The sequence below is a fragment of the Loxodonta africana genome, chromosome 5 (genome assembly GCF_030014295.1).
Source record: "Loxodonta africana isolate mLoxAfr1 chromosome 5, mLoxAfr1.hap2, whole genome shotgun sequence".
NCBI lineage: Eukaryota > Metazoa > Chordata > Mammalia > Proboscidea > Elephantidae > Loxodonta > Loxodonta africana.
Window position 1 is genome coordinate 46,998,073 of NC_087346.1, and position 17,059 is coordinate 47,015,131.

At 38.0% G+C, this 17,059-nt stretch overlaps 1 protein-coding gene across 1 annotated transcript in view; it reads left to right on the forward strand.

The window, feature by feature from the left end:
- Positions 1–14,173, forward strand: part of LOC100663322 (sodium/hydrogen exchanger 9B2-like) — a 39,169-nt gene extending 24,996 nt beyond the window's left edge. The window contains 1 exon segment of the mRNA XM_064285493.1: positions 14,004–14,173. Within this exon segment, the coding sequence (XP_064141563.1) occupies positions 14,004–14,173 (170 nt within the window).
- The last annotated feature ends 2,886 nt before the right edge of the window (positions 14,174–17,059 follow it).

The window sequence follows — 17,059 nt, forward strand, 5'->3', positions numbered from 1 at the left end:
CTTCTATGATCTTTAAACTTTTTGGTTTTGTATTTAGGTGTTTGATCCATTTTGAATTAGTTTTAGTATATGGTGTGAGGTATGGGTCCTGTTTCATTTTTTTGCAGATGAGCATCCAGTTTCGCCAGCTCCATTTGTTAAAAAAGACTGTTCCCCATTTGATGGTCTTTGGGCCCTCATAGAAGTCAAAGATCAGGTGGCCCTCGGTGGATGGATTTACATCTGGGTTCTCACTTCTCTTCCATCGGCCAACGTATCTATCATTGTACCAGTACCAGGTTATTTTGACTACCGTAGCTGTATAGTAGGTTCTGAGGTCAGCTGGCGCAAATCCTCTTACTTTCTTCTTCAATAGCTCTTTACTCATCCGAGGCCTCTTCCCTTTCCATATAAAGTTAATGATTAGTTTTTACATCTCTTTAAATAATGTTTTTGGTTATATGGATTGGTATTGCATTGTATTTGTAGATTGCTTTGGGTAGAATTGACACTTTCACAATGTTGAGTCTACCTATCCATGAGCATGGTGTGTTTTTCCATTTATGTAGGTCTCTTTTGGTTTCTTGCAGTAATGTTTTGTAGTTTTCGTTGTATAGGTCTTTTACATCCCTGGTTAGATTTATTTGTAAGTATTTTATTTTTTTAGGGACTATTGTAAATGGTATTGTTTTCCTGATTTTTTTTTTTTTTTTTTTGTCATTCCCTTTATTGGTGTATAAGAATTCAACTGATTTTTGTATGTTTATCTTGTATCCTGCTGCTCTGCTGAATCTTTCCATCAGTTTTGGTAGTTTTCTCATGGAGTCTTTTGGGTTTTCTATGGACAGTTTTATTTCTTCTTTACCAATTTGGGTCCCCTTTATTTCTTTTTCTTGCCTTAACGTGTTTTTTCTTGCTCTAGCTAGGACTTCCAGCACAGTGTTAAATAGGAGTCATGATAAAGGGCATGCTTGTCTTGTTCCTGTTCTCAAGGGGAATGTTTTCACCCTTTCTCCATTAAGAATGTTGTTGGCTGTTGGTTTTTTATAGATGACCTTTATTATGCTGAGGAATTTCCGTTCTATACCAATTTTATTGAAAGTTTTAATCAGGAATGGGTGTTGGACTTTGTCAAATGCCTTTTCTCCATTGATTAAGATTATTATATGATTCTTTTATGTTATTTATGTGGTGGATTATGTTGATTGATTTTCTAAGGTTGAACCATCCTTGCATACCTGGTATGAATCACACTTGATCGTGGTGGATTGTTTTTTTTTTTTTTTTTGATGTTATACTGAATTCTATCGGCTAGAATTTTGTTGATAATTTTTCCATCTGTGTTCGTGAGTGATATTGGTCTGTAATTTTTTTTTTTTATGTCTTTGCCTGATTTTGGTATCAGGGTTACACTGGCTTCATAGAATGAATTCAGAAGTATCCCTTCCTTTTCTATGTTCTGAGATAGTTTGAGTAGTACCAGTCTAAGCTCTTCTCTGAACGTTTGGTTGAATTTTCCAGTGAAGCCATCTGGGCCAGGGCTTTTTTTGTTGGAAGTTTTTTTTAATTACCATTTCAGTCTCTTCTCTTGTTATGGGTCTGTTCAGATTTTCAGCATCGTTTTGTGTTAGTTTGAGTACATAGTGTGTTTCTAGAAATTTGTCCATTTCCTCTAGGTTCTCAAATTTGTTGGAGTATAGTTTTTCACAGTACTCTGTTATGAGCCTTTTTATGACAGTTGAGTCTGTTGTAATGTCCCCCATTTGATTTCTTACTTGAGCTATTTCCATCCTGTCCTGTTTTTCTTTTGTCAGTTTGGCCAGTGGTTTGTTGATTTTGTTGATCCTTTCAAAGAACCAACTTTTGGTTTTGTTGATTCTTTCTATCATTTTTCTATTCTCTATTTCATTTATTTCTGCTCTGATCCTTACTATTTCCTTTCTTCTGGTGGCTGTGGGTTCCTTTTGCTGTTTTCTATTTGTTCGAGTTGTGTAGCTAATGTTTTGATTTTGTTCCTTTCTTCTTTTTTGATGTGTACATCCATTGCTATAAATTGACCTCTGAGGACTGCCTTTGTGGTGTCCCAAAGGTTTTGGTATGATATGTTTTCTTTCTCATTTGATTCTAGGAATTTTTTGATTCCATCTTTGATTTCCGCTATTACCCAGTGATTTTTAAGCAGGGTGTTATTCAGTTTCCACATAGTTGATTTTTTTTCCTTACTCTTCCTGTTGTTAATTTCTGCTTTGATGGTGTTTTGGTCAGAGAAGATACTTTGCATTATCTCAATGTTTTGGATTTTGTTGAGGGTTGCTTTATGGCCTAAGATTTGGTCTGTTCTGGAGAATGTTCCATGTGCATTGGAAAAGATTGTGTACTTTGCAGCTGATGGGCTGAGTGTTCTATATATGTCTATGAGGTCACGTTGGCTGATTGTGACCTTTACATCTTCAGTATCTTTGAGTTTCTTTCTAAATGTTCTGTCCTTTACCAAAAATGGTGTGTTGAAGTCTCCTACTAGTATTGTGGAACTGTCAATTTCTTTTTACAGTGCTGTTAGAGCTTGTTTTACGTATTTTGGAGCTCTGTCATTGGGTGCATAGATGTTTATTATGGTTATGTCATCATGATGGATCATCCCTTTAATCATTATATAGTGCCCTTCTTTGTCTTTTATGGTGGATTTTGTTTTAATGTCTATTTTATCTGAGATTAGTATTGCTGCTCCTGTTCTTTTTTAGTAGGTGTTTGCTTGATGTATTTTTTTCCGTTCTTTGCTTGTTAATAAATCAAATGACATTTTTGTTCTCTATTCAAAAGACTCCCTTTAAGAATTCTTGTAAGTTTGATTTGGTTTTTACATATTTTCTTAATTTCTCTTTATCTGGAAATATCCTAATTTCACCATCATATGTGAACAAGAATTTTGCAAGATATATTATTCTTGGTTGGCAGTTTTTTTTTTTTTTCAGGGTTTTATATATGTCATCCCATTGCCTTCTTCCCTGAATGATTCCTGTTGAGTAACCAGAGCTTAATCTTATTGTTTCCTCTCTATATATGACTTTTCATTCTTTTCAAGCTGCTCTCAGGACTCTGTCTTTGGTTTTAGCGAGTGTGATTATGATATGCCTTGATGATTTTTGGCGGGGAGGATCTAGACTATTTGGGGTTCATTGAGCTACTAGGATGGCAGCTTTTCATCTTTCAGGAAAGTTTTCTATCAGCAAATATTCAATGATTTTCTCTATGTTTTCCATTTTCTCCCCATTCTGGAACTCCGATTACTCACAAATTTTTGCTTTTTATTGTATACCACATCATTCTCAGGGTTTCCTCATTTTTCTTCATTCTTTATTCTGATTTTTTTTCTCAAACAAAATGGTATCCAAGTGTTTGTCTTCAGTGTCATTGATCCCATCTTCCATTGTTTCAAACCTGCTCCTCAAATCTTCTATGACACTGTTTCTGAAATATTGTTTATCTTTTGGATTTCTAATTGCTGTTTTTCTATGATTTCTAGTTGTGAATTTATATTAACATTTTTTTTTCCTGTATTATTTTCCTGAATTTTTCCAGGGTTTTGTCTTTTTTTTTTTTCTTTTCTTTTTTGTCTGCTTTTTCCTTCAAATCTCAGATAGCTCTGAATATCAGAGATGTAAATTCTCTAACAGGTAGTTCCAGTGTCTTTTCTCCTACTGGAAGGCCATCCCGTATTTTATTTTGGAAGCCTACTGGAATCATCCTGTTTTTTTTTTTTTTTATGTTTTGATTTTGTCTACTGTCTTTGGGGCATTCAGTAGTTATTTTCTTCATTTAGTGATTGTAGATTTGTTTGTTTCATCCTGCTTTTTTATTTGGTTATGTCTGAGCAGGCAGGCTGTGCATTCTTTTTTGTTTGCTCGTCTATGGGTACAGTACTTTTCACCACCTTGTCTAATGGGCAGAGCCATTTGCTCAGCTATGGTACAGCAAGGCAGTTCCAGTGGAAGGGGAGGGCCTTGAATGGGTTGTTTGTGGCATGTACTGGAGCAGACAGGGCAGGGCCAGGGGTCCGTGCACAGCAGGTTCTGGCAGACTGCCTGTGCTGCTCAGGAGTGCGATGTTCAGTGCACAATGCAGGTAGGCAGGGGGGAGGGGAGAGGTTGTGATGTGTGGAGCTAAGTGCCTATGGGAAAGAAGAGAAGGAGGAAAGAGAAACAGGAGCTAAAAGAAAAAGTGCTGAGAGATCCCGTCATTGAAGTGGCGTAGACCTGGGGAAGCTATGTGCTGGTGGCTTTCTAGCTAGGCAGTGAGACACAGCCCATCAAGAAATGACAGACACAGCACACACAGCTAGATGAGTAGAAGAAAGGAAAGGAAGAGAGGGAGAGAGAAATAAGAGTAAAAAAAAGGGGGGGGAGAAAAAGGTGCATGTGGCTAGGCAGTAAGGTGAAAGAAATGGAAGGAATGTAGAAAGAGACAAGAAACTGAGAAGAAGAAAAAAAAGATGACAGGTGGTTGGGAGGAAGGAAAGGAAGGGAGGTACAGAGAGATAAGAAACCAAGAAAAAAAATGCCCCAAAGGAACCTACCAGAAGTGGGTCTCTAGCAAGTGGAGCTGCAAAGCCCATCCGGAAGGAGTGGAGATGCCACATGGTGCCAGGTGTTTGAGAGAAGGGTAAGATAGGGAGATAGAGAGAGACAAGAAGCCAACAACAAAAAAAAAAAGGAGAAAGAAAAGAAAAATGCTCCAAGGGAGACTACTGGAAGTGGGTTCCCAGCTGAACAGCACTGCACACCTGTCAAGAAGGAGCAGATATGCCACATGGCGCCAGGTTTTCAGGAAAAGGGTAATGAAGAAAGGTAGAGTGAGACAAGAAATCTAGAAATGAAGAAAAACAAAAAGGTAAAAAGAAAAAAAGGCCCCCAAGCATCCCACTGGTGTGGCAGCACAGCCCAGGGTAGTGGCTCCCAAGCCGAGTGGCACAGCCTGTCTAGAAGGGGTGGAGCTGGCACACAGCACCAAGTATTGAGGAGACAGGAAAAGAAGCAAGTGGAGAGAGTTGAAAAAGTGAGAAATGAAAAACAAAACAGAAAAAAGAAAAAAAAATGTCCCCAGGGATCCCACTGGTGTAGCATCATGGACTGGGGAAGCGGTTCCCCAGTGTAGCAGCACTTCACAGCCTGTCAAGAAGCAGCAGAGATGACTCACAGAGCTATGTGTTAGAAGGAAAGGAAGGGAAGGAGGTGAGAGAGAGGGAAGAAACCAGAAGAAGCCAAAAAAAAAAAAGCAACAACAGCAACAAAGAAATGGCACAGAAGGATCTGGCTGGTGTGGGCAGGGCAAATCCAAGTGGCACAGAGCCGATGCCTCCCCAGCCCAGCAACCACGGCCTGCCAGGAAGCAGCAGGGGCCGAGCAGGGGGAAGAATGGTGGGGGTGGGAAAGCGTGTATTGCTGGTTACCAGGTGGTCTATCTCCTGCTGGGAGCTCCATGAAGCTGTCTTTCCTCCAGTCTTGGTGACTGAGGAGTTCAAGATGGCAAGTCCTTGTCTCGTTAGCTGATAGAGGACCTCCACTCCGTATCTTTCCCAGCTCTCTGTTCTCTGTCAGATTCTTATTCCATTTGGTGAGTGGTTGAGTTCTTTATCCCTTCATTTGATGCTTAGGGTTCCAGGACTGACGTTTGTCTCTGTTTTGCTTAGTTTTTCAGGTCTTTGCTGTGGAGGGACGGTGTGGTGCTTTTGTCTATAGCACCATATTGGCTTGGCCCCTCCAAGTACACTTTTGAACTAAAATCTTCTCCTTCGATATTCAGTTAAAATATCTTTAGCAGGCATGTGTTCAGTGATTTTCATTATCACAGTTATATAAAAAGTTAATTACATATATAGTCATGATCTAAGTCTGTTAGACTAGTTGGTTACGAAAGAATGCTGATGAATCCAAGGCAGTGAATTTCACACCTTTAATATTGTTGTTCCTTGTAAAGATGACGCTACTGACCACTATTGTCATGGATTGAATTGTGTTCCCCAAAAATGTATGTCAACTTGATTAGGCCATGATTCCCAGAACTGTGTGGTTGCCCTGCGTTTTGTGATTGATATAATTTTCTTATGTGTTTTAAATCCTAATCTCTGCCAGTGGTTAATGAGGCAAGATTAGATTATGTTAAAGAGGATAGGGTGAGATGTAATACCCTTGCTCAGGTCACATCCCTGATCCTATGTAAAGAGAGTTTCCCTGGGGTGTGGTCTGCACCACTTTTATCTTACAAGAGATAAAAGGAAAGGGAAGCGAGCATAGAGTTGGGAAACTCATATCATCAAGAAAGCAGTGTCAGGAAAAAAGTCGTCCTTGAGACCTGAGGTTCCTGCGCAGAGAGGCAACCAGTCCAGGGAAAGATTGATGAGAAGGACCTTCCTCCAGAGTCGACAGAGTGGGAAAGCCTTCCCCTGAAACTAACACCCTGAATTTAGACAAGAAAGAAAGCAAAGACCAAGATGGATGTCAGAGGAGACTCCGAAATTTGCTCTTGAGCGTCGAGCAGCTAAAGCAAAAGAAAGAATTGATAAAGTAAAAGAACTGAACAGAAGATTTCAAAGGGTGGCTTGAGAAGACAAAGTAAATATTATAATGACATGTGCAAAGAGCTGGAGATGGAAAACCAAAAGGGAAGAACACACTCAGCGTTTCTCAAGCTGAAAGAACTGAAGAAAAAGTTCAAACCTCAAGTTGCAATAGTGAAGGATTCTATGGGGAAAATATTAAATGACGCAGGAAGCATCAAAAGAAGATTGAAGGAATACACAGAGTCATTATATCAAAAAGAATTAGTTGATGTCCAGCCATTTCAAGAGGTAGCATATCATCAGGAACCAATGGTACTGAAGGAAGAAGTCCAAGCTGCTCTGAAGGCATTGATGAAAAACAAGGCTCCAGGAACTGATGGAAGATCAACTGAGATGTTTCAACAAACAGATGCAGCTCTGGAGGTGCTCACTCATTTATGCCAAGAAATATGGAAGACAGCTTCCTGGCCAACTGACTGGAAGAGATCCATATTTATGCCTATTCCCAAAAAAGGTGATCCAACCGAATGTGAAAATTATAGAACAATATCATTAATATCACATGCAAGCAAAATTTTGCTGAAGATCATTCAAAAATGGCTGCAGCAGTCTATCAACAGGGAACTGCCAGAAATTCAGGCCAGTTTCAGAAGAGGACATGGAACCAGGGATATCATTGCTGATGTCAGATAGATACTGGCTGAAAGCAGAGAATACCAGAAGGATGTGTACCTGTGTTTTATTGACTATGCAAAGGCATTTGACTGTGTGGATCATAACAAATCATGGATAACATTGTGAAGAATGGCAATTCCAGAACACTTAATTGTGCTCATGGGGAAACTTTACATAGATCAAGAGGCAGTTGTTCAGACAGAACAAGGGGATACTGATTGGTTTAAATTCAGGAGAGGTGTGTGTCAGGTTTATATTTTTCACCATACCTATTCAATCTGTAGGCTGAGCAAATAATACAAGAAGCTGGACTATACGAAGAAGAGTGGGGCAACAGGACTAGAGGAAGACTCATTAACAACCTGCGTTATGCAGATGACACAACCTTGCTTGCTGAAAGTGAAAAGGACTTGAAGCACTTACTAATGAAGATTAAAGACCACACCCTTCAGTATGGATTGCACTTCAACATAAAGAAAACAAAAATCCTCACAACTGGACCAATGAACAACATCATGATAAATGGAGGAAAGATTGAAGTTGTCAAGGATTTCATTTTACTTGGATCCACAATCAACAGCCATGGAAGCAGCAGTCAAGAAATCAAAAGACACATTGCATTGGGTAAATCTGCTGCAAAGGACCTCTTTAAAGTGTTGAAGAGCAAAATGTCACCTTGAAGACTAAGGTGCGCCTGACCCAAGCCATGGTATTTTCAATCGCATCATATGCGTGTGAAAGCTGGATGATGAATAAGGAAGACTGAAGAATTGATGCTTTTGAATTGTGGTGTTGGCAAAGAATATTGAATATACCATGGACTGCCAAAAGAACGAACAAATCTGTCTTAGAAGTACAACCAGAATGCTCCTTAGAAGCAAGAATGGTGAGATTGCGCCTTACGTACTTTGCACATGTCATCAGGAGGGATCGGTCCATGGAGAAGGACATTATGCTTAGCAAAGTACAGGGTCAGAGGAAAAGAGGAAGACCCTCAATGAGGTGGATTGACACAGTGGCTGCAACAATAAGCTGAAGCATAACGATTGTAAGGATGGCGCAGGACCGGACAGTGTTTTGTTAGGGCCGCTATGAATCAGAACTGACTCGACGGCACCTAACAACAACAACAGCCTCCTAGACTGTGAAAAAATAAATTTCTCTTTGTTAAAGCCATCCACTTGTGGTATTTCTGTTATAGCAGTGCTAGATAAGTAAGACAACTAAGACAACTATAAGAAATTACGGGCTTCAAATTTTTTCTTCCAGTGATAAGAATGTTATTATTCATCTAAAGTTGTTCTGACTAAAGGCCAGAAGTTTAAAAGAAGTAGTTAGTTCTGTAATATGTGCCCATGGAATACAAATGTCTGTTGATTCATCCATTCTTTTATTTATCCGTACGTTGAAGTCATCATATTAATAATCTTTGGATTCATAGCATAACACTTGAATGTTAATTTGAACATATACTCATGATTTTGTCCTTTACTCCCATCACAGTGTTCTTCCATCCATGCTAGGGACCCCATCCTCTGCCACCTCCTTCTGAATCTCAGACAAGGACCCTTCCCTTTCACTCATACATCTTCAAATACCCTTATCTCAGTTTCTTCCTCTTCAGAATTTAAACAGACTCTAATCATTTCTATCTTACAAATATATATCCTTTCTCCATTTTCCTTCCCTCAATTTATCCTTCTTCCATTTTAACTCCCCCCTCCCCACCTACCACACTACCTCTCTCTCCTTCTCTCAAACTTTTTATAGGAGATAACTACATTCCCCTTTACCACGTCACCTCCCATTCATTTTCTCAATACACATCAGTGCAGCTTCTGCCTCATCACACAGCCGATCTTGCTCTCACCACGGTTGTACTGCTAAATCCAATGAACACTTCCCAGTCTTTATTTTGCTTGAGCTCTCAGCAGCATTTGATGTTATTGACCTCTTTAAAACACTCTTTTATGTTGAATTCTGAAACTTCTTATTTTCCAGTGCCGTTTGTATTTTGCTTTACACTATACGTGGTTTAAATATTGCTTTTCATTAAAGAGCTTTCCAAAGCACCTACTTTCTCACTCTGTATCTCTTCTGAGAACTTCCAATGGCTTCAATTATAAATTATGTAATTCCAAAATATTTATCTCTAAATTAAACTCAGTATATCTAGAACTCACTTGTCATCCTCTCCCCAAATCTGCTCATCCTTTAGTGTTCCCTTCTGGGAATGGCGCCATCTCTTTTGTATCTTGTACTTCAGGCAATGTATGCTTTTAAAATCCTACCAATCTGAAAGAAATACACTTCAACAAAGAGCCACAAAATCTTTCCCTATTGCAGATTCATAATACAGCATCCAACAATGTCCGTCTGGGGTTTTACCAGCCCTTTGAAATTGAGCAGTTGTTTATCCTCTCTGAACTTCTTTTTTCAACTGTAAAATGAGAATAATAGTAGCACCTACGCCACAGATTGTGTGGCTTAAGTAAAATCGTGCAGTTAAAGCTTAGCTCAGTAACAGGCACACAGTAAACTCTCAACAAATATTACCTTAAAAATAAAAATCACCTTATTATTCAATAGTCACCTTAGCTGTACCTTTCTCAGGTCCAGTAGCCTACATCTGCCCTTGTCAAAATCCCTTATTTTACAAATTGGGGTGAAATTCTCTTCATCAATAAAGGGTTCTAAACAACTGAATTAAGTAGCTGTTTTTTATGTCATTGGTGGCTAGTATGATGTTAGTATACACCAATATGGTGAAACAGTTGTGTACTGCCAGTGTCCATTCTCATTGGTCATTGCATAGCCAGTTCCATTCTGACTGGCTGATAAATATTTTGAATATCACCTCTGGTCTTATATTCTATAAAGAATTCTAAACCTCCTTGATGAAATGTTAATTTTTCACCCTTCTGAGCCTTCTTACTTGTTTGTTTATATTCACCACATAGTATGTGAATTCATTGTTTATATTTTTGTCTTCCTCTGACTTTGATACTCATAAAGGCAAAGTCTGTACATTGCATATCTTTATGTACCTAGTGACCAGTACAAAGCCTGTCATGCATAATTATTACTTCATAAATTCTTGTTAAATAAGAAAGCGTGGTTCTTGCTATAAAGCATGAGATATGACATTCATATCTCCTTTGTAAAAAATCAGATGTTTAATTTGTAGTTTTAATCTAGGGGAAACTTCTAATTTTAAACAAGTAATCTGATTGGTCCTTAATATTGTTTTTTTTGATAAATTATGCCTAACCATGTTTGCATTTTTAATTTTTAATGTATTTTTAATTTTTTTAAAGTTCTTTAATTATTTCTGTTGATAGTACTTTGAATCATTTATGGTGAAATGCAATTTCTCCCCAGTGTTTCATTATTTATAAAAATTGAGTTTTCCTTACAGGCCTTTATGTTGCCACCCTGGGCCTTGCAGTATTGATACGAACTTTGACTACGTTTCTGATGGTGCATTTTGCTGGTTTTAGCATAAAAGAAAAAATATTTATTTCCTTTGCCTATCTTCCTAAGGCCACAGTCCAGGTAATGATGGATAGGATGGCTTAGCATTTTAACTTTTCTTTCTATATGATACCATGAAATATGGAATGAGAGAGCTTATTCAAATTTGGTAAAAATAAGTTACTGAAGTTTGATTTATGAAAATAGTTTATATTGATCTACTCTTCAGAAGTTTTATCTTTAGTATATTCATTCCTTAAATATGCTGACTTAAATTTTTTTTAGATCACTAGGGTACAACTAAAAATCCAATAAATCCCTGCACTACTAGAAAGCAGTAGTAGCAGGAGAGAAGGGTTTGAATTTTTACCAGTCATAGCTCTCAAAATAACCCAGAGAGATAGTTGTCACATCTTTTCATTTCAGTGTCCTAAGAAGAGAGGGAAAGAGAAATAGAATGGTCCATTTTAGTGGCTGAAAATACTTCAATGTCAGTGTAATTAATGATCAATAATACTTGGCCAGATTTTATATATAATGGAGAAAAGACGATGAATTGAAAATAACTCAGAAAATGCTTTATTGAGTTTCTAGATTATTAGTTGATTTTATGTTATTTAAACAAGCTTAACCTCCTGCCAAGTGTTGCATTCACTCAACTTGAAATTTGTGTACTTTAATGAGCAAGTGGTATGAAAAAAAAAAAAACTTGAAATTCTTGATAGGTGCTTGAAATTCTTAATCTTGCATTTGTTAGAATATCTATTAATTGCTAACTACATTAGAACTGTAGAGACTATGATTTGCAGCAAATATATTCCCGATTGCATTGTATTGTGCATTTTGAGACTAATTGTAACAAACAAGATTTAACTGTTCCATCTTTTTTTTTATCCCATGTTCCATCCCATATTTTTCTGCAGTTATTTAAGTATACAAATTTCTATTTTTATGGAATTAAAAATTAGTTGTACTTAATTTGCACAGTGGTTAAGAGCTTGGCTGCTAACCAGAAGGTTGGCAGTTCAAATCCACTAGCGACTCCTTGGAAACCCTATGGGACAGTTCTACTCTGTCCTATAGGGCCACTATGAGTTAGAATTGACTCGACGGCAACAGGTTTGCTTTTGTTTTGTTTTGGAGAATGTGTATGCTCTGTAATTATATACCAGATTTTGTGTGGCTGTGGGTGGGACCATTATTCCAGAGAAGTTTTTCTTTTTTCCATCGGATTTTCAAAGATGTCTGAGACATCACGGTTAAGAGCACTGTGAGATTGATGTAGTGCAATAACGGGAATAGTTTTTCCTCAGAGTGTTTCTAGCTTTCGTATGACTTCTGGTAACTTTATTGGGTAAATATGAGAACAATGATTCTAGTAGCTTTGGTATGAAGAATTTGTTATAAAATGTTAAAATTTGCAAAATGGCACTTTGCTACCGTGAAGGCAAATTTTAAAATAAGGAAAAATATCCAGGATATATTGGATAATGTTTGTTCTGTTTTGTGCTGAATTTTTTTTTTCTCCTTTTGCCACTGCATAAGAAATAAGGCTTTTTTACATGTATTTTTCTATATCAGGGTTTTTCAAACTTTTTTGTCTGTGGCCTACTGTAATATATCTTACATCACAACCCAGCTGTCTTAGTTATTTAGTACTACTATAACAAATACCACAAGTGGGTTGCTTTAACAAATAGAAGTTTATTTTCTCACTGTTTAGGAAACTAGAAGTCTGTATTCAGGGTACTGGCTTTAGGGGAGGGCTTTCTCTTTCTTTTCTCTTGGCTCTGAGGGAAGGTTCTTTTGTCTTTTCACCTTCTGTTTTTTGGATCCTTGAGATCTCATGTGACATGACATCTGTCTTTCCCAAAGTATCCTTGCTTCATCTACTGTTTTATATCTCAAAAGAGATTGACTTAAGAAACAGCTTACACTATTGCTGCCTCATTAACGTAACAAAGACTACCCATTCACAAATGGATTAAAAGCACTATAGGGATTAGGATTTACAGCACATATTTTGGGGAGGACACAATTCAATCCAAAACACCAGCCAATACACAAATCTCAAAACATACACGTACATGTACACGTATACATACAGAGAGAACTGAAAATATGTTTTGCAGTGTGTATAGTTCTTGCCAAGAATCCATGAAATGTTGAATTAACTAGGGTACAGGGTAAGCTGCAATAACAAAAAAAAAAAAAACAAAGAGCCCCCAAATACGGGGACTAAATGAGGTTTTTATTTCTGTCTCACCAGTAATTCAGCATAGATGTTTCAGAGCTGGCTGGGTGAATGCCATCCTCAGCATGTGCCTTCTATCTATGGGAACAAGGTGACAGTTCCAACTCCTATAATTTCCCATCTAGTGGGAAGGGGGAAAGATAAGGGACATGCATGTCCATTCCATTTCAGGGCACAATCTACAACTTGCACTTATCATTTCTGCTCACCTCTTAGTGGCCAGAATTTAGACACATAGTTACATCTAGTTGCAAATGAGACTAGAAAAAAACTTCTGTTATAGAAAAGGAACGCTCAGATATTTATGAGCAGCTAGTAGTCTCTGCCTTGTATCTGATGCATTCGATATTTTCTTATCTGTTTGATGGTCTTAGAGGCTGCTTTGTGCTCTGTGGGATAAAGACATGATCACATCGATTGATACATTTTTCCCATGTGAATTGATAATACTGCACTTTGCCTCTAAAAGAAAATAAGAGTTTTCATAATACGTAGATAAATTCTAAATAAACATTTCACCATTCCTGAGGCAAGAGTTACCAAATACCTAATAAGTTAACTTCAAGTTCCTGAAGTTACCCGCTACTTTTGTGTTTCACGATGTTTAACAGTTTAGCCTCTAAAGCAATATATACTGTTACATTTTTAGCCCAAATCTAAAACTTCACCATCTTCCAATAAGTATCACTGCATTTTTTCCTCTATATTTTCTTAATTCAAAATTTCTAAACTTGAAAAAATGAGGCAAACAGAAACAGTCATCATTATTCAGGAGAAATTTAGTATGCAGAACTTCATGTTATATTGTAATGGATATTGAGTCTGTATCTGCCTAAGTGTTGTGAAATTCATTTGCCCGATATTTATGTAAGCCTGCCTTATACAATAAGTGCATATGAATCATCAGCTGTCAGATAATCAAAACCAACTGTAGTACACTTTGAAAGAAGACTAACTAGAACTTTATTAGTTGAGCAAAAGAACAAGGTTTTTTTTTTTTTTTTTTTGCAAATGATTAATTCACCTTTTTTCCATATTTGCTACTGTTCCCTTAAAATTTTACAGGGTGCATTAGGACCTGTGGCTTTGGACATAGCAAGAACATATGGAGACACACAACTGGAAGACTGTGGAATGGCTGTGTTGACAGTGGCATTTTTAGCCATCCTTATTACAGCCCCAATTGGAAGTCTCCTTATTGGCTTGCTGGGCCCCAGGCTTCTCCAAAAAGCTGAACATCAAAATAAAGATGAAGAAGTTCAGGGAGAGCCTTCTGAACAAGTCATAGAGGTGGAAAGAGAGAATGCTGAATATAATAATTAGAAAACTGCTACCAGAGTCTACTTTATCAAGATGGAAGTTGAAATATGTAATGTTTAAGCTTAAAATGCAGTAGAACCATAAGAATGGCTATTTCTTTACAATGGTGGTAACATTCTACATCTCCAATCCTGATTTCTTTACCTTTCTTTTTTCCAAACTCTCCTTCATCATATATCTTTATTTTTATAGGGACGTGTCTACTTTAATGTGCTACCATAATTTAAAATTAGCATAAGGAAGAATGAGTTCAGTTATCAGCCAACAACTTGCCCTAACTTAGTTACTGTCACAGTCTCAGGATTCAGTCACTCAGACTCGCATGCTTTGAATTGGTTTTCACTCCTTTTTTTTAAACACCATAATGCAGTCCCTCATCGATTCCTAGCCACTTTCTCCTTGCTATTGTCTCTTCTCTATTTCTATTTCACTTACTACTTTTCTGAGAATTATTGTAACTGATTAGTCCCTACTAGATTTTTTAAGTACATTCCTCTTGCCCCCTTCTAGATGTCAGAAGACCTTGTCCTGTTCCCGAACTGACTAGACAGAGTCCTCCACTTCAGTGACCCATCTGAGTCCACTTTCCCTAGAGAGTGCCCTAATCCAGCTCTTTTTATTGTTTTCCTCATTACCCATGTCTTTAGGGCCTTCCTGTTCCCTAGATGATAGATAGCTAACTTTTCAAATCTATGTCATGCTCATGACTATTATATTAATTAAGGTAAAGGTTATATACCATAATGAGACAAAACACTGTATGTAAGAGAAAATAGAAATGTATTTCTTTCTGATGAAACTGGTTGGCTGGTTGATGGTGACAGTTGCTCTGCTCATGAGTTCATTCAGAGACCCATGACCTTCCATCATGAGACTCTGTCAAGCCCTAGCTTAGGACATTGGTTAAATTTTTGTCTCTGCCATGTCTCTTTCCCAGCCCTTGGGAAGAAGGAAAAGAGGAAGTCGAAAGCAAGCAATTTATTTTTAAGGAAATATCTTAGTCATCTAGTGCTGCTATAACAGAAATACCACAAGTGGATGTCTTTAGCAAAGAGAAATTTATTCTTTCACAGTCCAGTAGCCTAAAAAAAAAACCAAACCAAACCCAGTGCCATTGAGTTGATTCCGACTCATAGCGACCCTATAGGACCGAGTAGAACTGCCCCATAGAGTTTCCAAGGAGCACCTGGCAGATTCGAACTGCCGACCCTTTGGTTAGCAGCCATAGCACTTAAGCACTACGCCACCAGGGTTTCCTCTAGTAGCCTAGAAGTCTGAATTCAGGATGCCAGCTCCAGAGGAAGGCTTTCTTTCTCTGTCAGCTCTGGAGGAAGGTTCTTGCCACCGATCTTCCCCTGGTCAAGGAGCTTTTCAGCATGCTCCTGGCACTTATTTCTTGGTGATGGGAGGTCCCCATGTCACTCTGCTCACTTCTGTCTTTTATATCTCAGAAGAGATTGATTTAAGACACAACCTAATTTTGTAGATTGAGTCCTGCCTCATTGACATAAGTGCCGCTCATCTGACGTCATTAACATCGTAGAAGTAGGATTTACAACACAGGAGAATCACATCAGATGACAAAATGGTGGACAATTACACAATACTGGGAATCATGGGCTAGCCAAGCTGACACACATTTTTTGGGGCAACACAATTCAATCCATAACAGGAACTGATACAGAAGTTGGCAAATCTCTCCTCTTACATTCCATTGGCGACGGCCACACCTGGCTATGAGAAGGCTGAGAAGTATCCTCTCTGGCTAAGCATCTTCATTCCTAGGAGGAACAGAAGATTAGATTTGGGAGCCAGAGCTACCACTCTGTTGGATGTTACCATCACTTAGTAATATATTCTTGCATATTAACAAGGGCCTTCTGAAGACAGTACCTTAAACCAAAAAAGAGTGACTTCTGTGGCAGGAATTTCAGACGTTGTGACACGCCAGTAGAGAAGTATTAGGAGAAAGGCTCATCTGCATAGGTCACATCCTATCCCTCTTATACAAAAGGCCCTGTCTGGATTTGTGTATCACCCATAGTTTGTCTCCACTCTAGGTCATCCCCTGCCTAGTTGCAAGAATAATCACATTCCAATACAACTTATACCATGTGTTGTGTATACCCAGTATTTATTTATATCACATCTGAACTCTTTCACCTAGAGTTCAAAATTCAATCTAATCTTGATGTAGATATTAAATGAGCAAATGATGACTATTCTAATTATACCAAACTGATTTGCATAAAGCTTGTCTACTCCTCTCCTTTCATGAGTCTAGTGGGCTGCCATTTCTATCATGGCCTTCACCTGTATTCAAAAGTTTGAATAACTTAATATTCACTTCTTCTAAACAGGTTTTGTTTTTATGATGTCAGCCAGATTCTGGATACTTTATGGTATTATATTCCCTTAGTATTTATGTTCTCATTTGCAACTGAATTAATTTCTACCAAAGGTCAAATGGACATTTCAAACTGAACTTCCTTGGTTAGTTGCACCTTGGTGGGGGCACCATAAACTTAATGTTAATCTGGTACTCTGTTTTTGTAGGCTCTAAAACTATATTCATTCAACAGATACTTACTGAAAGCCTTGGTGATCCAGACACATCATCAAGAATAATATTTGTTCGTATCCTTAACCATCTGACAATCAGCTAGAAGAGACAAAGAAAAGATTGTAAAACAGTATGATAAGTGCTGTTATGTAGGAAGTACAGGGGCCCAAGGGACTTCATAGCAGGAGCACCCAATGGTGCTCTAGTTGGGCACAGCTCCCCAGAGAAAGTAGGGCCT